The sequence below is a fragment of the Danio rerio genome, chromosome 18 (assembly GCF_049306965.1).
Source record: "Danio rerio strain Tuebingen ecotype United States chromosome 18, GRCz12tu, whole genome shotgun sequence".
In the NCBI taxonomy this organism is placed as follows: Eukaryota; Metazoa; Chordata; class Actinopteri; order Cypriniformes; family Danionidae; genus Danio; species Danio rerio.
The window spans coordinates 46,129,276-46,145,000 of NC_133193.1; the positions used below are offsets into that span (position 1 = coordinate 46,129,276).

Consider the following 15,725-nt stretch of genomic DNA (forward strand, 5'->3'; position numbering starts at 1 on the left):
TTTTAGCATTTTTCGAAATAATTTCATTTGTGTTTAACAGAATAAAGACACTCATAAAGGTTTGAAACAACTTGAGGGAGACTAAATAGTAAGTGAATGTTTATTTTAGTTCAAAATATTACTTAAACATATTGGTTTTGATCATATCTTGACTTTAAATGACAGATAAATCCATAATAAAAGAAAAACTTTACCCTATTCAATAAACAGCAGTGTAAATTTGTCGTTCGTAATTGAAACTTTCAGATAAATAAAACTTTTCTTATGTTATTTTAATTTTTGTGTCATTAGCTTGGTGGTCAAAAAGGCATCAATGTGTGGATGTCACATAGACATCAAGGTTTTGACATCAAATTGATTAGCATTTTTTATGTCAATTTTAATCCCAATTTTAATGCGCTTTCACTATGAAACTACTATATGGAAGTCAATGGTTACAGGTTTTATCATTCTTCGAAATATGTTCTTTTCTGTTTAACAGAATAAAGACACTCATAAAGTTTTGAAAGCACTTGAGGGAGACTAAATAGTGAGTGAATGTTCATTTTGGTTCTAAATATTACAGAAACATAATGGTTTTGATCATGTCTTGACTTTAAATGACAGCTAAACCATAATTAAAAAGAAACACTCTACTCTATTTAATAAACAGCAACAGTATTCCTAGTCTTTCTCTTACTCATGCTCACAGACTAAAATATAGACAGTCACACATTCACACAACGCTGTTTTCTTCACACACATCCTCGACACTTTGCTGAGAGCTAAATTCAGAAACATCGTCAGCCCCGCATCAACTCATTTAGATTTATGACAGCCGGATCCCTCTGAAACTTTGATTTTTGACGTTTGGATATGTTCTTTATTCAGTGTATATTTATAGACGGGTGTTTGTGCACCGCCTTCATTACGGAGTAGCTGTCAGGCTCTTTATTAGCGTGAAAGACAGGTGTTTATTTATTAATAATTATTTACACCTTTATTTACACGTTTCCTCCGTGGTTCATGAACATATGCTGAAGCGAGTGTATCAGCTAGTAATTGTCACAACAGATTACACATATTCAGGTCGACACACTGGTGTGGAAGAAAATGAATGTAAATAAATGTAAACACTAACTGCAGATGAAACAATCATAAATCCTCTAAATACATAAATTATTGCTATAGATGAAGATTAATCATGATTAATCGCATCTAAAATAACTTGCTTTGATGGATGGATGGATGGATAGATAGATAGATAGATAGATAGATAGATAGATAGATAGATAGATAGATAGATAGATAGATAGATAGATAGATAGATAGATAGATAGATAGATAGATAGATAGATAGATCGATAGATAGATAGATAGATAGATAGATAGATAGATAGATAGATAGATAGATAGATAGATGATTGGATAGATAGATAGATAGATAGATAGATAGATAGATAGATAGATAGATAGATAGATAGATAGATAGATAGATAGATAGATAGATAGATAGATAGATAGATAGATAGATAGATAGATAGATAGATAGATAGATAGATAGATAGATAGATAGATAGATAGATAGATAGATGATTGGACAGATAGATAGATAGATAGATAGATAGATAGATAGATAGATAGATAGATAGATAGATAGATAGATAGATAGATAGATAGATAGATAGATAGATAGATAGATAGATAGATAGATAGATAGATAGATAGATAGATAGATAGATAGATAGATGATTGGACGGATAGATAGATAGATAGATAGATAGATAGATAGATAGATAGATAGATAGATAGATAGATAGATAGATAGATAGATAGATAGATAGATAGATAGATAGATAGATAGATAGATAGATAGATAGATAGATAGATGATTGGACGGATAGATAGATAGATAGATAGATAGATAGATAGATAGATAGATAGATAGATAGATAGATAGATAGATAGATAGATAGATAGATAGATAGATAGATAGATAGATAGATAGATAGATAGATAGATAGATAGATAGATAAATAGATAGATAGATAGATAGATGATTGGATAGATAGATAGATAGATAGATAGATAGATAGATAGATAGATAGATAGATAGATAGATAGATAGATAGATAGATAGATAGATAGATAGATAGATAGATAGTTTTCTTAAGGTGTATGTTGCCCTTCTTGTACCCTTTAGATTCATTAAAAAGATCATTAAAGGACTGCATCTGGCTCAGAAGAGCTCTCAGATAATCAAAGGTATTGAGAAAACCGATGAAGCACTCGATGACTTGATTGCAAAGTGAACCGATGGCAGTATTTGCCAAAGTACTGAAGCATGATGGGAACAAATAGACGAACCCATAAACAGCCTGACTACTATTCCTCATGTCCATGGTTATGTTCCTGTCACATTGTCAAAAACAAACTTACAGCCAGTCCAAACAAATCACTTTATTTCAGCTAAACAATGGCAGCTCAGTGCTAGCACTAATACTGGCACTCTAATTTAATCAAAGAAAGCTAGCTAGCTATCTGTCCGTCTGCCATTTTTTTTTTTTTTTTTTTTGGTTATTTATTTATTTATGTATTTAAACCTTTTGATAATTCACTCAGATTATTGACAAAATAAAAAAATAAATAAATAAATAAAAGAAAGGGTAAAATAGTATGCTCCATTCGACAACAAACAATTCCAAAAATTGGTCAATTTAATCAAAGAAAGCTATATATCTATCTGTCAGTCTGTCATTTATTTGTTTATTATTGATTTAAACCTTTTGATAATTCACTTAGATTATTGACTGATTATTAATTGAAAAAGAATATATGAATATAAATAAATAATGAATAATGAATAATAATATATTTATATATTATTAAAATATATTTATAATAATATATATTTATATTTGCGGGAAAACGCTGTTGAGCCCTACAAAATGAGTAATGATTGTAAGAAAATATTAAAAGCACTGAAAATGCCCATTTCTATCATCATAGCGCATATTTGGGATCAACCACAATGTGCAGCCACAAGTCCACAAGCTCTTAGCTATGACTGTCCACAAGCCAACAGCAGAGAACTTATGAACAGTGTCAATAGGAATCAATGTAATTAGGATGCTTTAGAACAGAGTAGACTATTTAAAATGTTGTAGAACTTGGAATTTTACGCAAAGACTGTGACAGTTTGCAAAGGGCATGAATAATATTGGACATACTGCTTTTTGATCAAAGGCAAATGTATATAATTAAATATAATATAATTTATATATATAATTGTTGAGGGCAGCATGGTTGCTCAGTGGTTAGCACTGTCACCTCACAGCAAGAAGGTCACTGGTTCGAGTCCTGGCTGGGTCAGTTGGCATTTTTCTGTGGAGTATGCATCTTCTCCCCATCTTCGCGTGGGTTTCCTCTGGGTGCTCCAGTTTACCCCACAGCCCAAAGACATGCACTATAGGTGAATTGGGTTAATTAAATTGTCCGTAGTGTATGCGTGCGTGGGTGTGTGTGTAAATTTGAGCGAATGGGTGTTTCCCAGTACTGGGGTTATGGGTGGAAGAGCATTCCCTGCTTTAAACATATGCTAGAATAGTTGGCGGTTCATTCCGCTGTGGCTACCCCTGATAAATAAGGGGCTAAGCCGAAGGAAAATGAATGAATGAATATAAATGTAGACATACTGTAAACATCACCTTTTTAAAATAGAACACTACAGTATATACTGTTTATCTGCAGGTTAACTTGGATTATTTACTGTCCACTCTATACACAACTCCTTAACTTTGCTGATTTTGTCTGTAATGTAGTACATTTTTTTGTTCGTTTTTTCCTCCTGTGCTCATATTTACCAAGAGTTGCCAGTATTAGTGGAGGACACTCTACTTAGCATTAAGCTACCAATTGCTAAAGACAAAAACTGCAAAGGTGCCATTGCGTACCTCAGAAAGATTCACACATATTGTGTGTGGGCCTGTTGTTAATCACACTGGAGTAATCATATTAGCACAGCGCTGCTAATTCAGCTGCTTTTCTTCAGTGTACACCAGAGAAGTGGAGCGAGGTGACAGACACGTAGTGCGCATACGAGAGGCGGTCGGGGATCTCAGACTTCAATGCTGGGTCGCCCGCGGCTACACCTGCCAGAAGATAGATAAAACCTCTCTCGCAATGTGTCTCCAACTGCCCTGATACCATTACGGCGGACAAAAGAAACTGTCTATTAACAAGCCTCTGGGAATATGCAGATATTACCGTAACCTTGAGTTGTGGTGGACAAACACAGAAATGGAGAGATTAACTAGTCGAAGAACCATGAAGAAGAAGAAAAAACATAATTTAATCAAGGCACGTGGATTTAAAATGTGTTACGTGTGGCTTTGGACGTTTTCTGTTTGAGGAGTCATTAACTGGCTGTGACAAGATTGGATTTCTTTTCATCTCTAGCTAGCATTTATTTACATGAATATCTTTCAACACCAGCATGTTGATGTGAATGTGCTTAATATGTTGTGACAATTACTAACATAGACGCTCACCCTTACATACAGTATATTCTCCATGAGAACCATTAGGGCAACAATTTGACGAAGTTTAGCCTTTTTTGGTGATGGCAGATTAAAGACGACTCTCACATGCATTGATCAGGTCTGATTTCAAGTGGATTCAAGTCATGTGATTGGCTAGGCCATTCCACAGCTTGATTTTCTATCTCTGAAACCGTTTTGGAGTTTCTTTGGCAGTGTTTTGGATCATAATCTTGCTGAAGTGTCCACCCTGTTTCCTTCTTCATCATCCTGGAGTGTGTTTCCCAAACAATGACGTAACTCATGGCTATCATAGTATGATGTATTGTTTGGGAAAAGAACAATGTAGTGACGAGTGTTTCCCAAAACTGTAGTTTCTTTGTTGCAGATCTATCGCTTAAACCATGTTAGTTGTAACGTAAAATGCCCCAATGATGCTCTAAACAGGGTAGGGTAACAACTTCTTTACATTAGAACCCCTTAATTGTTGGTGCAAACTAAATTTATTTACAGGCATACACATAATATATTTTAGTTTTCACAAGCTTTGGAGACAAACCGTAAATTCCACTTTTAAATCATAAGTCGCCTATAGCTTTCGTCATGAGCCCACGGGTGTGTTCAAAATGTCATTTATGTTTTCAAAGTACACTATGAAGGCAACACAATTGTCAACATGAAGATAAAACTAAAACTAAATGATGAAGCTAAAACTGACCTGCAAAAATACTTCGAAAGCAAATTACGCCAAAGAGAGATGACCTTAATGTGTTGAAACAATCTAAATGAATAGGGCATAAGGGGATAACTGGGAATAGAACACAACCAGGAACTATGCTTTCAACTACAGCTCTTGAGGTGTAGTTGCAAGTACACATGTTTGCGACGCAGTTTGAAAATGTTTGTTGGAAGAATGGATTTGGGAAACACCAAATCAACTATCTATGTTTGTAACGATGGAACTTGCGACCTTAGATGGCCAACAATGGTTTTTGGAAACGCAGCCCTGGTTATGTAGATGTTGGACTGAAACAGCTAATATTAATTTACACTGACAAAGGGCAGAGAGATTTCAGCTGCTGTCTGAGCTTTTACTACCTTTCTACACCTTCCTTTCTTCGTGTGTTTAATACTTTTTCCCTGCGTCATTTCATTTTATTTCACAAAACTTCATTCGTAAACTAACTTGATTTGTTTTCATATATGTTTATCTTTGGTTGTTAACAACATCTGCTGAAAATTTCAAGTCAACATCACCTTTATAAATATGCTTTTTGAGAAAAATGTTGAGGTGTTGAATACTTATTTCCCCTACTATATATAGTTGTGTGTCCATTGTTGTTTTTTATGAAACAAAATTTTTTTAATGCGTTTTAAAAGACACATCTGGGTGGCAAATGTTTATAGGCCTCATCAGGGGCCTCAGGTTTTGAAATAATCTGCTGTAGTTTTTCATGGGGGTCATTTTGCAGTTTTAATGGTTCAAGCCAGTTATAGCATGTCATAAATATGGTAGCAGTATAAACATACGCCTTCAGCAGGAAAGGAACGAGGACCACAAAACGAGTTTACCAATTAGAGTGATGGAGCGAGAGCTGAGGAGGTGCTGACAGAAAGGTGCACTGAAGGAAAGAGGAACGAATTACAGAAAGTAGACTGGTCTTTTCAACTCTTCCAGTCCTGTGGATTTCCATCTCTCTCTCACTCTCTATCTCTCTTTCTGTGTATAATGAAGCCCCCAGTTCGTCTAATCCCATTAAAGGCCAAATTAATACTGGAAAGCTGATAGCTGAGAGAGTGGTCGCACCACTGGCGGTCAAACCACAGTGTGGACACTTTCTGACTAAACCTTAGATAGAAGAGCAGAAAACAGAGAGAGAGAGAGAGAGAGCAAGGGCTGTAGAGTAGATTCATAAATGGGTTCCTGTGGCTGAACGGCTTTAGCCGTGGAACATAACGGTAATTAAAATAAGAGAAAGACTTCAGAAGTCAAACTGTTCCCTTGACCCCCTCCAATTTAGCATTTGTCATTAACATTAATGAGAAGTGTTTGAGAATTAAAAATAATGGGTTTAATAGAGTTAAAACAGAAAATGGAATCATTTGAAAGCCCAATTATATTCTTAGACTATTTTTTTTTTATTTATTTATTTTTTCACAAAGCAAAAAAACTCTGGGATTAAAAATGTGTCCTGGCTGAGATAGGCAGCTAATTAAACTATAAACAAAAGTTTACAAATGCAATACAACAATAAACATGTGAAACTACAGTTTTAAACAGACTTAGTTGGTTAACAGGTCTTCTAGACTGGTCTATTTGCTGTTTTTTAGAGATGTTTTGGGGTGCTTGCAAGGTGCCAATTAAGGGCACTGTAGCCTCCCAGCAGGAAGGTCGTTGGTTTGAGTCCTGGCTAGGCCAGCTGGCATTTCTGTCTGGAGTTTGCCTGTGTTTTCTCCAGGTGCTCCAGTTTCCCCCGCAGTTCAGAGACATGCTCTATAGGTGAATTGAATAAACTGATGTTGGCCATAATGTATGAATTTGTGTGTGAACGCGAGAGCATATATGTGTTTCCCAATATTGGTTTGCATGTGGAAGGCCATCTGTTGTGTAAAATATATGCTGGAATAGTTGGTTCATTCCGCTGTGGTGACCTCTAAAATCAAGACTAAGCCAAAGGATAACGAATTAATGCAAGGTGCCAACTATTAAACAACAGTATGACTATGCTTGGAGACTAATTAGATGACTTGAAAACCAGCAAATCAGCTTATACCAGTTAGGGCAATCAAAAGTTCTTAGCGCTTAACTCATTCCCCTTATCTTCTGTAAAAGAAGCATGTATTTTAGTGTTTTTTTTATTGTAAAACATACAATAAACTTGCTTTAATGTTTCAGTTTAACTGACTCAAATACTGTAGCATTTGTTATATTTTGATCAATTATCTACTCAAATTTCAAAGTGACAAGGATTGATATTATATAAATAAATCTAAATTTCACACACACACACAGACTATAACCTTAAATTTTGTTACGTTTGCGTCTGGCGTCCACACTACTCTGGCATATACGACTTGTAAAAATAGTGTGTTTTGAAAACAATGAAGACACCTTTTTAGTTTGGAAATGCTTGTTTTCTGTTTCAGTATGACATACTGAAATGCAGACTTTTGAAAATGGAGGCCTGAATAACAGCTCTCTTATTGGCCTTCTGGACCATTGCAAGTCGTTCCCTGATTTGTCTAGCCCCTCCTTTATGACCATTACACAAGTGGCAGACTGGATCGATGTACGGTTGGTTGGTTGGTGGGTTGGATGGATGGATGGATGGATGGATGGATGGATGGATGGATGGATGGATGGATGGATGGACGGACAGACAGATGGACGGACAAATGGATGGACGAATGGATGGAGGGACGAACAGATGAATGGGCAGTTGGTTGGTCAGTCGGTTGGTTTGTCAGTTGGTTGACTGGTTGGATGGACGGATGTTAGTTAGTTGGTTGATTGCTCCGATAGATCGACGGTTGGTTGGTTGGTTGGTTGATTGGATGGATGGATGGATGGATGGACGGACAGTTGGTTGGTTAATCAGATGGTTGGTTGGTCAGTTTATTGATTGATTGATTGATTGATTGATTGACTGATTGACTGATTGATTGATGACAAGTTGACCTTAAAATTTACATAAAAAATATAAGTAGCACTTTGGAAACTAAAACAGGAAGGAAGGGTGAGGGTTAAAGTGCATTTTTAGCATAGCTATAAACATTTCAGCATTAAATTCAAACTTAAACCAAACAACATATGTTAAAGTTCCCTATAATGTTATAGCATTGTGCTATTAATTGCTTAATTGCTTGAATTGAAGCTTGTGTTGCTAAACAGAATTATTAATGCACTTGTTGTATCTTCTGAAAGTGTGCTGGGCCTTTTTCTCTGCATTATTAGCATTTAACGTTATATTCTTAGATTAAAGAACAAGATGGATTGAACCCCTAGAGGTTTTTGCCTTTTATGAGCGTAATCCTTCACAAGCTGTCTGAGCGTGTCAATGAGAAATATCTGACCATCCCTGTGTGTGTGTGTGTGTGTGGTTGGTACCAGACGGTGCTCTGCCAGGTCTAGGATGGAAGCTCATTAAGGAGCCGGAATATGTCAAATGCAGCTCACCCTGACCGCCTTATTACCGCCTATATTCAATAAGTCACTGTCGCATAAGGCAGTCAGAAACCTTCACAATGCAGCCGCTGACCTTTTTAAACCGGCATATTCTATTAGCACATGTAAATGGCATAGTCTTCAGACTGGGGATATGAAGCAGAGTGTCGAGCGTCTACTGTTTTATTGTTGTTAAATGTGCGTCTCTGCTAACAATGCACAACTGGTGTGTTAAAGATGCTGTATGTACATTTTTGACTCTTTTTGACATCTTAAGTATAAAAAATAGCATAATATGTTGGCAGATATTAAAAAAAAAACGTGCTAAGTGAACATATACTTTAATTTGAAAATCAGTGCTAAAGTCAGTTATTCTCCTATGTCTGCTTTTGTTTTGGTCTCTTTAACCAGCACACTGCCAGTTTACCCAATTATATTTCGACACCTTGGTATGCCTTAGTGCAGGGGTGTCAAAACTATGCAGGGCCGGTGTCCTGCATAGTTTAACTCCAACTTCCTTCAACACACCTCCCTGGAAGTTATTAGTATACCTAAAAAGAGCTTGATTAGCTGGTTTAGGTGTGATTGATTGAGGTTGGAACAAAAATATGCAGGACACCAGTCCTCCAGGACCGAAGGCTGCCTCAATGTATGTGTGTGTGCGGCCGAAAAAAAAAGTTACCCTTCGGAGAACAGTAGCACACTCTAAAATGAGATGTGGAGTTAGAAAAATCCACATGAGGTGGTTTTAAATTGGCAAATATAAATATTACAAACATAAATAGAACTACACATATATCACTTTAATAAACTACAACTCCCATAATGCATCTCAGACAAATGTAAATATTAGCTCAGTTGCTTACAATGTAAGTGTCACGATCACCAGTGATCTAGCCTGTGCAGATCGCTGGAGAACTAGACATTTGCCACTTTAATGAACTACAACTCCCATCATGCACCTCAGACACACCAGTTCCTGATTCCCCCTGATTACTCACACACATGTAAACATAAGACACTCATTGCAGTTAAGTTCATGTGGTGGCAGATGTATAGTTCTCCAGCGATCTACACAGGCTAGAACACTGGTGATCGTGACAGTAAGGCTCGACCCTCAGGCATGTTTGCTTCTGTTGTCAGTCTGGCAACAAAAAAATGTAAAATCTGTCATCATTTACACACCTGTTGTAAATGTGTAAAACACAATGTGTAACAGACGCATTCGCTGGCTATTTGTTGAAGCTGACGCAAGACTTTGTTTGATGTATTTAGGATGTGATGCAAACAGACCAACAAAATGTATTGATCATTTCAACAAATAGCTTAGCCATAGCTTGTTGTGTTCCCACTTTATATCTAGTTTCAGAGTTTTTTGACTCCATCAGCTGTGTTACATTTGACTGTTGGTAGATTGTTTTTATGCTGACCTGTTGTAAAGCTCGGTTATGTTTACAAGGAGTGCCGCACAAAGAAAAGTCTTCAGAAACCGCATGTAAGCGTATAAGCTGTTAATCCAGCAATTGTGAATGATCCAATGCTGAGGAAAAAGTTGCACATCGGGCTTTTGTGTATGTGTGTGAGTGTGTGTGAATTACTTCTCCAACTCTTATTGGTGTTTGCAAATGATTTGGGTACTTTTAAGACATGGTTTACCGACTTTTTATTTTGTATATTTTTTTTTGTTTTGCATGGGCTTATTACTTGCTGTGCCACTTGCTTGTCTTTGTGTGCTTTGATTACAAAACCACTACTACTGCGTCAGCTGTATACATGTTCAGTAACCTTGCAGGGGATTCATGTTCCAGCATGATTATAAAAACCACACCACTGATTTAAAAGATGCTCTGAACTTTTGAAAGCAGCGGCGCTTGCTTTGCCTTTCACCTGCATCATTAGGACCCTTCATCGGTTTTGAATTCATTGAGTTGAAAGGAAATTAATGTATTTTTATGAATGGTTTGATAGAATAAAAGAGTGTACCACAAAAGAAATGTATTCCATATAAGCCAACAAGGTCAAGTTCTTCATACAGTATGCAAGCAACCTGCACTTATAATGAATCATAATTTCTAAGGTCGATCTGGTTTATTTTTGTATCTGATTGTTACTTTTAAATGGAGGTTTTGCATTCACTGAACGTGTTAAATGATCGAGGGTGCCTACATACTAGAATTTACTCTATCAGAAAGTGTTTCAAATCCATTGAACTCAATGGCGTTTAAGCACTGGAAGGACAAAATTACATAAATTAAAGATAAAGTGCACAAAAAACAGAACATTTATTTACACACCAATGAGACTCAAGTGGTTGGTGCATGAATCTTTTCATATTCAACCCATTCTTATTCCAAAGGCATCCAAAACTGACGTATACCCTTACTATATCAACAGGTATTCGATTGCTTTCACTGGAAAACCTTGGACGTCAATACAGACATTGAACTTTTTTAAATTATATTTAGTGGGATTATTTTGTCATTCTGACCTATTTGGTCTATAACCTCTCCAACCATTAAATGATTAAAATCATCAAGCTTATAGCAATAAATTACTCTAATCTGCCTGCTTTGTTTTGACAAATGTTAAAGTTTAGTGTGCAGATGGGTTTAAGTACTTAAAATACAACATCTCAACATATTGATTATGTAAAGTTCTGTAATTCTAAGAATCAAGGCAAGCAGTGTTGTCAATACAGTGATTCCTAGGGTACATTTAGTACTGAGTAAGACTCTTCATGGTGCTTTTGGGAGTAAGAATTGGTTGTAATATCACATAAATCCTCTCAGTTGTACCTTCCACAGATCAAATTCTGTCTTTGTACCCAAAACAGAAACATTACACCCTGCTCTAGTGCATAGGCGCCCTCTGTGTCAAGACTTTTGTTTGATATCTTTGCATACAAGATGTTTTGAGTGCTTGTTCTTTGTGGTCTTTCTATAAAGTGCATGACATCCAACTCTTTCTTTTCTGTGTGAACCGTCCTAATGGGCTGGTTTTGTGGGAGTGGGTGGGAGTGGGATTGGCTTTGGGGCGGGGGCTTCTTCCTGTCTTCCCTTTCGTTTCTCCTCCCCTTTGTTCCTTACCTGAGCACCTGCACAAATGCACCTCCTTTCCCACCAGAGCACTGACACACTCTCCCCTTCCATCTGTGTTTTCCTACCCAGAACTCCCTAACATCCCCTTTGATGAGCGTGAGATCCCAGCGGAGCTGCATAGTTCCGGCGCTGCCATCGGTGGTGCGGTTGGTGGAGTAGCCCTGCTGGTGGCCGCCATCGCACTGCTGGTCTTCTTCCTGCGGCGTCGCCAGCGCACCTTTAAGGGCGACTACAGCACCAAGAAACATGTGTTTGGGAATGGATACAGCAAGGCTGGCGGGATGCCCGCCCATCCTCCAATGCCCAAGAACCTGCAGTACCCCGATGACTCGGACGATGAAAAGAAGCCAGCTCAAATAAGTGGGCCTGGTGGCTTCGAGAGCGGCGATCGGGATTTCGACGGCAACTCTGAGGATTTGAAGAGACCCTATTTCACTGTAGACGAAGGCGAAAGTCGCGATTACGATGAACGGACTCTCGCCTTCCAGTACGACCCTGAGCCAGAGATCGCCGACGACATGGTCTCCCAAACCGACGGCTCTGTTATTTCAAAGAAGGAGTGGTATGTGTAGAGCGGCATGGGAAAAAAGATCGACCTTTTGCCCTCTCCTGCATCCGACCACATCCACCCACCTCCATCACTTGAACCCTCCCTCCATGTGTTTACCCCGATCTGCACATCCCACCACCCCTGACCCAGTAACCTCCGCCCCATCAGAGATAAACAGCTGTAGAAAAATAGCTCGCATCATCGACACGTCTGCGTCATCACACATCCACATGCTTTTAGATGAACCTGCTACAGCAGAAAGAGGTTTCCTCAATGACTGATGCCAATCAACATCCAGCAAGGCTGGACCGGCAGGTCGCTTGAAAATATTACAGTGTATTATCCTTTTTGTCTCATTTTGTTGTTATTATAAATGTATTAAATGTATAAAAAGAGACTGTAATTGTTTTGGAAAGGGGTATATTGCTGATCATGTTGTGAAAGTCTTACACTGGATGTACGATTATTCTTTTTTATTCTTTGTTAGTCTTTTTTTAAATCTCATTAGCATATTACCATTTCTTGTTTTGCATTAATAGTTTTTTATATAGTTATGGTTTTATATGGAGTGTTGGTTATCAAAAGATGTGGAACTAAAAAGAGTAGAGTTATTATTTCTGCCCAAACAGTGTCATTATGAGGTCGAAGGTCACATTAACACTATCGTGTTAAATGGAAACGATTAAGCGTTTTTGTTTTTCACCGCAAGCATCATTCCTGAATGTAAGGATAGGGTCCGAAATTGTGGCGTAAGTCTGAAAGCTGGAAAAAAAAATATGTGGGTTCTGACTGCTCTCCAAAAACAGTATTTATTTTAAGACCCGAGGAACACATCTGCAGCGTTAGTCATATGCACACTGCAGTAGAGCATGCGGAGCGGGGCCTAGACAGATATACTGCACCCACCCACCTATCCGTCCCTCAATCTCCATGCCACTCTTAGCCAATCTGAAATCATACTGTAGATCCACCACTGGTGTGCTGCGATGCTATTCCCAAACCCATTTCCTCGTACGATGCAAAAGGATAATCCTGTATAATGTGGTGTTGTTATAAAGACAGGGTGTTTGTTATTTAGTTGGTGCTGTGGAGTGGTCAAAAATGTTCTTGTAAATATGAACAGGTTCAATTGTAATGTTTAGTTCCGCAGGAGATTACGGCACTGGTGTCAACCACCATTTAGAAGTGGAAGCAGTTTTTCCGAGAGCAGGTATGGGTCACGGAAATTAAATGACGGAAAATTCTTGAGCCAAAGTGAAATCAGAGGCTGCGACTGGGCATCGCAGACAGGCTTGTTATGGAGGGATGGATCTTCTGCGAAGCCAGGAATCCTTTCCAGATCCTCTATAAGAAGCAGAACTCTGTTGGCTACAAATTAGTACACATTTAAATAAATGAAAACAGATACTCATTATGATTCTAAGATGATAAAAAGCCATTTTTAGTTTGGTTTAGCCTTTTTGTTGCACTTTTACATCAATGTTTATTGTATATAAAAGACTGGTCAGTTTTCCACAAACTAATTTCATTTCCAGAGATAGATAAACTGCTTAACTGCACCCATATCACCCTTTAGACTAAATAAAAAATGAGTTAGTGGAATTTATCATAGCTTGTCTATGAAATATTTAATTTCCTTTGCCTGCCATAAACATGGCTGTGTACAAGATGAGAGATTAAGATGCCGAACCGCTGTAATCACACAGACAATCCAAGAGAACCTGTAAACTCGCCTGCACAGAATCTGATGGCTTTTTTTTTTCTTGCATTTTCTTCAAACATGAACTCTACCGAAAGGACTTAAACATGAAAATATCCCTTTAAACTGGGATTACCACACTCCAACTGGTAGATGACGCCATTATTGAAAGAATCTAGAAAACAGGCAGCCGCAGATTCCTTACATAATGAATGAATACAATGTAGGGAAGTTCACGCACATCTCGACTTGACCGAAAACATAACAACTGTAAATCCATCGCTTAGCAAACCTTGTATTTTAGCTTAGAACGGTGAATGAGCAGAGTTACACAAATTGCAGTGCCTATGACGTGTGAGATGTTTTTTTTTTTTTTTTTTGGTTTTAGGTCTGAATCTGTACATATCGTTTTCTATTTTTTTAGTTCTCGTGTCATTTGGTGTACATTTTTAATGCATTACCATGGTAAACATCTACACATGTTGATGGGAAGCGCATCGCCTGGTCTTCAAGTATTATAGGAGCCGTATTTGTACCTGTTTTTTTTACCCTAACAAGTTAAAATATACTCTATATGCTTCACATGATGGAACAAAAATGAAAAAATTGGCTGGTCTGTCAGCACTTTTAACTGGAAACCGGCTGCAAAATCAACGGCGTGATTGAATCTGACATCACTTTATCTAAAGCACAAGCTTTTTTGTTCCCAAAACTGATTTTGGTGGTTTGTTTTTTACAAATATTGTTAATTTCTCTTTGTCTTTGGTTGTTTTAGTTGAGTTTTTTAAGCTAAGCACAAGCTACACAACCACCAGATGACTATTATGGTTATAAATGCCAAAAAAGAACTCAATTGACTATTAATGTTCACCACGCATATCATTTATTATTATTTTTATATACAATAGTTTGTCTTGTGGATTAGTTAATTTTAAGGCTTCATTAAATGGCGCATGGGCGTACAAAATAAATATTTCCATTATTTTCATATTAAATATTGTTAATATTCCTTCTTTTTATGTTCCTCATTTTCAAGTGGATTTTTTATTCCAGAGTCTCATGTCTTTCTAACTGCCCACTTCAAAGCCTGACATTCCACTGTAAATAATGTATGTACCTTGGAAACTATAGCTGGGTTTACTGTACGTGCTGGGGGAACAGAATCGGTGGAGTTTTTTTTTTGTTTTTTTTTTCGAGTCTGGAGGTTGACTGCAAACTGAACTAGAAAACAAATTAGACGGTTGGAGATGTATAGCTTATTGCCATAAATCTACTTCGACATTGACTTGGGTAGATTAGGTTTTGATATGTTAATGGGGTTGTGTATAGCGATTGTGGGGCTGATGCATTACGATGACTTTGTACATAACAGCAACAAAACAAACAAACAAAAAATATCTGTAAAAAAAAAAAGATCTTGTCTTCATGCAGCCGTGTGAATGTATGTCTGCTGAGGTCGGTAATGATATGATAAAAAATATATATATTGTTCACATGTGTTGACCCAGTGAAGTAAACTGTATTTGCTTTAAAACATTAAATGATTTCAATGTTCAAAGACGCTTTGTCCCAGTTCACTCGCTAGGTTTGATGGTGTTATTTTTACACTTGCAAGATATGATTCATTTCTTACATTAACTCGATATTTAGAAATTTTACCACAATGATTCTCATGAAATTATAGTCGAAATATTGT

The 15,725-nt window shown here is 37.2% G+C and overlaps 1 protein-coding gene across 27 annotated transcripts in view; it reads left to right on the forward strand.

Moving 5' to 3' along the window:
- The window catches only part of nectin1b (nectin cell adhesion molecule 1b), a 525,250-nt gene that overhangs the window by 291,714 nt on the left and 217,811 nt on the right, over positions 1-15,725 (forward strand). For 10 of the 27 annotated variants that reach the window (XM_073929181.1, XM_073929165.1, XM_073929179.1 and 7 more), the window contains one exon: positions 11,850-15,587. The exons of 13 other annotated variants lie outside the window; for them this stretch is intronic. In XM_073929181.1, the coding sequence (XP_073785282.1) occupies positions 11,850-12,352 (503 nt within the window). In that variant the 3' untranslated portion in view covers positions 12,353-15,587. 27 annotated transcript variants of the gene reach the window in all.